At 40.8% G+C, this 6,920-nt stretch overlaps 1 protein-coding gene across 1 annotated transcript; it reads left to right on the forward strand.

Annotated features, from left to right (window-relative positions):
• The first annotated feature begins 2,722 nt into the window (after positions 1-2,722).
• On the forward strand, positions 2,723-6,435 carry LOC121549715 (B-cell receptor CD22-like). The gene is made up of 8 exons (XM_045210336.1): positions 2,723-2,789; positions 3,019-3,093; positions 3,404-3,790; positions 4,023-4,328; positions 4,465-4,731; positions 5,245-5,338; positions 5,434-5,494; positions 5,655-6,435. Exons 2-7 carry the CDS (start codon positions 3,045-3,047, stop codon positions 5,486-5,488), a joined length of 1,158 nt encoding a protein of 385 aa, XP_045066271.1. The 5' UTR covers positions 2,723-2,789; positions 3,019-3,044; the 3' UTR covers positions 5,489-5,494; positions 5,655-6,435.
• Positions 6,436-6,920: the final 485 nt, after the last annotated feature.

Below are 6,920 nucleotides of genomic sequence, written 5' to 3' on the forward strand. Positions count from 1 at the left end.
TATATCGGCTTGAAAATCTATGGCAAGACTTGAAAATGGCTGTCTAGCAATGATAAACAATCAACTTGACAGAGGTTGAAGATTTTATTAAAATATATTTTAGTCATTTAGCAGACGCTCTTATCCAGAGCGACTTACAGTTAGTGAGTGCTTACATTTTTATTTTATTTTCATACTGGCCCTCCGTGGGAATCGAACCCACAACCCTGGCGTTGCAAGCACCATGCTCAACCAACTGAGCTACACAGGGCTCATTATTGAAAATAATGTGCAACTATTGTACAATCCCGGTGTGCAAAGCTCTTAGAGACTTACCCAGAAAGACTCACAGCTGTAATCGCTGCCAAAGGTGATTCAGTCATGTATTGATTCAGGGGTGTGAATACTTATATTAATCAGATATTTTTGTATTTCATTTTCAATGAATGTGCAAACATTTCTAAAAACATATTTTCACTTTGTTATTATTGGGTATCAATACTTTCTGAAGGCACTGTATACTTCATTGCAAGATGTCAGTAAGATGCTGTTAAACATTGTTCTGATCTATCACCTAATACCTACTCATATATCCATTGACAGTGTTCGGTAGCCTGAACTGCATACAGACAAGTCTTTTCATCGTATTATTTTACATTTTACCCACATATAGGAAAAGCAGTTTCCACCAAACTGCAATGAGCTTGTTAGTCCCTTTTCTGTCAGTCCCACCATATCCCCATCCCCACCATATTGCAGCATCAGCATAGTGTAGTGTCCAATAGTCCATACTTTCTCTCTTCTCTCTCTGAATCATCTGGTCCCTCCACCTCTCAATTCCTGACCCTGTCCTCCAGAGCCTTCAGCTCTCCCTCCATCTGTTGGGGGAGGTCGGCTTTCACCTGCTGGGTAAAGGACACCCTCAGCTCCTGGGTCTCCTTCTCCCAGAAGGCCTTGGGCAGGTCCATGAGGGTTTTGTTCAGAAGGGATACAGCTTTTGTCAAAATTGCCTTTTACTTAGCGATTTGGGGTCCCGTTTCAAAAAGCTGTTGTCTTGTCCTAACCCCAAAAAGGGATTTACCCCTCCCCCCTCCCCCCACTTTGTGTTAAGAATCAGTCAGTGGGCAGCTGAGGCCCATTTCTTTTGAAACTGGTGAAACATGGCTAAGGCCACCTCTGCAATGTCTCAAGTGACTGAAACAAATTGTGCAAAAGTAGAAGGTTCATTAGAAAATGTCAATGTTCATAGCACTTACAGTGGGGAGAACAAGTATTTGATACACTGCCGATTTTGCAGGTTTTCCTACTTACAAAGCATGTAGAGGTCTGTAATTTTGTTCATAGGTACACTTCAACTGTGAGAGACGGAATCTAAAACAAAAATCCAGAAAATCACATTGTATGATTTTTAAGTAATTAATTTGCATTTTATTGCATGACATAAGTATTTGATCACCTACCAACCAGGAAGAATTCCGGCTCTCACAGACCTGTTAGTTTTTCTTTAAGAAGCCCTCCTGTTCTCCACTCATTACCTGTATTAACGGCACCTGTTTGAACTCGTTACCTGTATAAAAGACACCTGTCCACACACTCAATCAAACGGACTCCAACCTCTCCACAATGGCCAAGACCAGAGAGCTGTGTAAGGACATCAGGGATAAAATTGTAGACCTGCACAAGGCTGGGATGGGCTACAGGGCAATAGGCAAGCAGCTTGGTGAGAAGGCAACAACTGTTGGCGCAATTATTAGAAAATGGAAGAAGTTCAAGATGACGGTCAATCACCCTCGGTCTGGGGCTCCATGCAAGATCTCACCTCGTGGGGCATCAATGATCATGAGGAAGGTGAGGGATCAGCCCAGAACTACTCGGCAGGACCTGGTCAATGACCTGAAGAGAGCTGGGACCACAGTCTCAAAGAAAACCATTAGTAACACACTACGCCGTCATGGATTAAAATCCTGCAGCGCACGCAAGGTCCCCCTGCTCAAGCCAGCGCATGTCCAGGCCCGTCTGAAGTTTGCCAATGACCATCTGGATGATCCGGAGGAGGAATGGGAGAAGGTCATGTGGTCTGATGAGACAAAAATAGAGCTTTTTGGTCTAAACTCCACTCGCGGTGTTTGGAGGAAGAAGAAGGATGAGTACAACCCCAAGAACACCATCCCAACCGTGAAGCATGGAGGTGGAAACATCATTCTTTGGGGATGCTTTTCTGCAAAGGGGACAGGATGACTGCACCGTATTTAGGGGAGGATGGATGGGGCCATGTATCGCGAGATCTTGGCCAACAACCTCCTTCCCTCAGTAAGAGCATTGAAGATGGGTCATGGCTGGGTCTTCCAGCATGACAACGACCCGAAACACACAGCCAGGGCAACTAAGGAGTGGCTCCGTAAGAAGCATCTCAAGGTCCTAGGAGTGGCCTAGCCAGTCTCCAGACCTGAACCCAATAGAAAATCTTTGGAGGGAGCTGAAAGTCCATATTGCCCAGCGACAGCCCTGAAACCTGAAGGATCTGGAGAAGGTCTGTATGGAAGAGTGGGCCAAAATCCCTGCTGCAGTGTGTGCAAACCTGGTCAAGACCTACAGGAAACATATGATCTCTGTAATTGCAAACAAAGGTTTCTGTACCAAATACTTGTTCTCCCCACTGTATGTTTTCAGACAATGTTTCTCACACTCTTATTATGAAGTACGTCACTGATGAGATGTGAGATGTGCCACATGAATTTCATCACTTTAGTCAGACCACACTATGGGTGTGTGATAGTCTCTCCTGTAGACAGTTTACGTTACCGTCTAGGGTAAGTATCGACTTCTTCACTATATTTTCTGTTAATTTCAATGTTCAACATAAATTAAAGGAACTTATTTACAAGAAATAAGATTTAATATGGTAAAAGTACTGCAATTTGTTCATGTATTAGCTTCACAACTGAAAGACATACAGTATTTGATATGGGGATTGTTCAATGCAATGTGTTGTGTGAGTTAAGCTATTCTACCAGTAAGTGTGTGTTTGTCCTGTTTCAGGTGATCAGTAGTGTGTGAGTTCTCACATGGCTTGTCCTGAGAACATGTTTTTTCTCATTGGCCTCTTTATGTCAGGTGAGTCTCCCACACAGTAACAACTAGTTATGTTATGATATTTCATGGTATGAGCTATATTCCCATCTGTCTCAATGTGTAGAAAAGTGTACAGTTGACTCCTGATAAGTACAGTTTAATATTCTGGATTCAAACATTCTTTGCTCCAGATATGTCCATAATCCAGTTTAGGGCATGGAGTCAGGACATCAGGAATCACCTGTACATTGAAATGAGTTCATATGTTTTGCTGCAGAGGTAGAATATTGGGAGAGAGTGACTGTCCTGAAAAGATCACATAACCTCCCTGATGTTGTCCTTTATGTTGCAGGTGTTTTGCCCTGTTTTGGCCAACGAGATTTGATCACCACAATGCCAGATAGACTGGATGTACTGACTGGCTCCTGTGTGCAAATCCCATGTGCATTTTATATTCCTGACCAAAATTACTATACATTTGACAGCACAATACTTACCGTTGGAGTGTGGATTAAACAATCACCACAGTTTGCTCAGAGTCCGAACAATGTTGTATTTGACAGTAGTGAGGCGGACAACAGCTATCAAGGGAAGATAACTGGAAATATGTCCCAGAAGAACTGCACCACAGTCTTCTTCAATGTAACCACAAGTTACTCTGATAAATACTTATTCGGGATTGAAAGTCAACCATTCATTTTAATAGACCCTGAAAAGTATGTTGATATAGTTGTCATGGGTAAGAGACAATTTAACTGTTTACCAACTATTTCATCCAGTTTAGATTCCTTGCATCAAAGATAAGAGTAGAACAAGTGGACAGTTTAGCTATTAGTAATATAGATGTCAGGGGTAAGAAGACAGAGACTATTTAACTTTTATAAACTTTTCTAAAATGATATGAGTAGAATAAGACCAAGTAGGCAGTGTGACTGTCAGAGTAAAATATATTTATTTTTAATGTATTACAGATTTGCCTCCCAGCCCCATCATTACTGTCTCAGGTGAGGTGAAGGAAGGGACCGCTGTCAGTATGAACTGCTCTGCTGTCGCTCCCTGTCCCGAACACCCCCCTGAGCTGGCATGGACTCTCCCAACACAGTTCACACCTGAGAACCAACTGCAGGAGAATCCAGACCAAACCAAATCAGTTCTCTCCACGGTGACCTTCACTACATCATACCTTCATCATGAGAAGGACATCACTTGTACTGCAGTCTACCCAGTAGGGACAAGCAACAAGACAGCTGAACATACCATGATGCTTAAAGTTTCATGTAAGATTTAGTCGCAGTTTCCTGTAGAATAGATCATTCTATCATGTTTTCACTGATGATTGTCATAGAGTGGTTTTGATTAGACTATTCAATATACCACATCCAGATACATTCTAAATGAACCCTTCTCCCTCAGTCTCTCCTAAGGACACCTCAGCCTCCATCAGTCCAGCTGATCCAGTATTAGTGGGCAGCTGTGTTAATCTGACCTGCAGCAGTACAGCCAACCCTCCTGTGACAAACTTCACCTGGTTCAAGATCAGTGGGGGTAAACCAACACAGGTAGCATCTGAACAGAGTTACACCGTCAATGTGACTGTTGGTGATGGAGGACTGTACTACTGTGAAGCAAGAAATAGTCACGGCCTTGGGAAGTCAAAGGAAGTGAAGCTGGCTATTAAAGGTAGAAGCAGTGGCACATTCAATATGACACAACATTAAGAACAATATAGAGATAGATAGATATAATGTAGAAGAGATATACTTGTTTTTGTGGAACAGACCAGATAAAGCATGCCTGCTATATGTATCTAGGTATGATACAGTTGTAGGATCTTAAATTGATCACTATTTTGTTGCTGAGAAGTTTCTTGCACCGCGGGAAATGCAGATAAGCTTTGTGATTTACATAAATTCACAGAACACCTGCACCAAAACATGGTTGTATTAATAGTATTGCACTTTTCATGTAGCCTTATTTTGGCCAGCTAATAGCCTAACCACCAATGGAACAACATTATGGACTAAACGTTCAAATCCTTTTGCTGCAGGATTATTTTGCTGCAACAATACTGGTCAAATTAAGATCTTACATCTGTACATCTACAGTACACGTGTAATTTGTAATATTAGACAATGTGCAAAATTTTTCTTCTTTTTGGAACAGATGACCATACAATATGTGCTTTATTTACAGGGCAAGAGGAGCCTGTTAACCCAAAGGTTTATGAGATTATAGGAAAAACCTTGGCGTTGCTTTTCCTTTTCAACCTGATCGTGTTCTTTGCATGGTAATAAGCTATTCCAAGCCTCAATGCAAACATATTTATCATGCTGTTTGTGCTTTTGTATATGAAAACCTAAATTATTTATTATTGTCTTCCAGGAGGAGGAGAACATCCAGACTCTCCAATGGGTTTGAAATGACAGACCGTTCATAGGGACAGGTGGGAATGTTAGAGTCATCTTTTAAAACCCATCTAGGATGTGCATTTAAGGAAGAATTGAATGAAAAATGTGTTGTATAACCAACTGTAACTATGAAGTCATTCTTCTTCTGAAGTGTCTGTCCTGACACCTGTTCCTTTCTCTGTGTTCTCTCCTCAGAACTCCCCGGTTGGGACGGTGTTCTCTAACCACCACTTAACTGCCTAGATGGGCTTTATGTACAAGTGAATAAAAGAGGTGCATTTTAAGTATTTTGCCAATAGGTATTAAGTGTTTATGTAGATTGTCATTATGTATCAGTTTTCTATTGGTACTTTAGTTACTTTTATATTTGTGTGCTCTTTGATTATCTGCATATTTGTAGAATTTTCTGGGATGAAAAGTGTTTAACTGCTACTATAGTGGTGATACGATGATGTAGGCTACTCTTTATTTTGAGCCAATTCATTTTGAGTGTTGAGTTCACAGAGCATCCGTTTAATGGGTTCCAGTATAGAGGAACTGCTGAGTTCAACTATCTTACTGAAGGCAGTTTAAGACCATATAAAGTCAATGATGACTGAGGAGAGAAGACACAGTTAGTTGGAGAGACAGTGGTCTGATACAAGACAGGAAGTTGGTGAAGTAAGTCTACATGACGGCAGAATGGTGTTAACATCTACTAGTCACTGTTTCTCTGCATCTTTTGTGCAGTTACCAGAATAATAATATAAACTATTTTAACTTTATATCTATTTATAAGTTATTGTGTCAGTTTTTATGTTGAGTGTTAAACCAGATGAACAATTGGGACTGAATTCATGGTTGTTTATTAATTGCACTGTAATCAAAACCTTTACATTAAATTCCCATGAAATCTTTTGGTCTTATTGGTCCAACATTTTACATATCTCATTAAAATGGAATACATTGAGATGTTGTGTCACTGGCCTACACACAATACCCCATAATGTGGAATAATGTTTTTAGACATTAAAAAAATACAAAATGAAAAGCGGAACTTTCTCGAGTCAATATGTATTCAACCCCTTTCTTAAGGCAAGCCTAAATAAGTTCAGGAGTAAGATTTGCATAACAAGTCACATAAGTTGCATTGATTCACTCTGTATGCAATACTAGTGTTTAACATGATTTTTGAATGACTACCTCATCTCTGTACCCCTCTGTCACGATCGTCGTATACAGAGGAGGACCAAGGCGCAGCGTGGAAGGTGAACATGCTTTTTATGAATGTTACACGAACAAAACAACAAACGATACGTGAAGTCCTACGGTACAAACACAAACCAAAAGGAACAAGATCCCACACCATACTGTGGGAAACAGGCTGACTAAGTATGGTCCCAATCAGAGAGAACAAGCAACAGCTGATTCACGTTGCCTCTGATTCAGAACCACACTGGCCAACATAGAAACACAATACTA

This window comes from Coregonus clupeaformis, chromosome 34 (assembly GCF_020615455.1).
Source record: "Coregonus clupeaformis isolate EN_2021a chromosome 34, ASM2061545v1, whole genome shotgun sequence".
Lineage (NCBI taxonomy): Eukaryota > Metazoa > Chordata > Actinopteri > Salmoniformes > Salmonidae > Coregonus > Coregonus clupeaformis.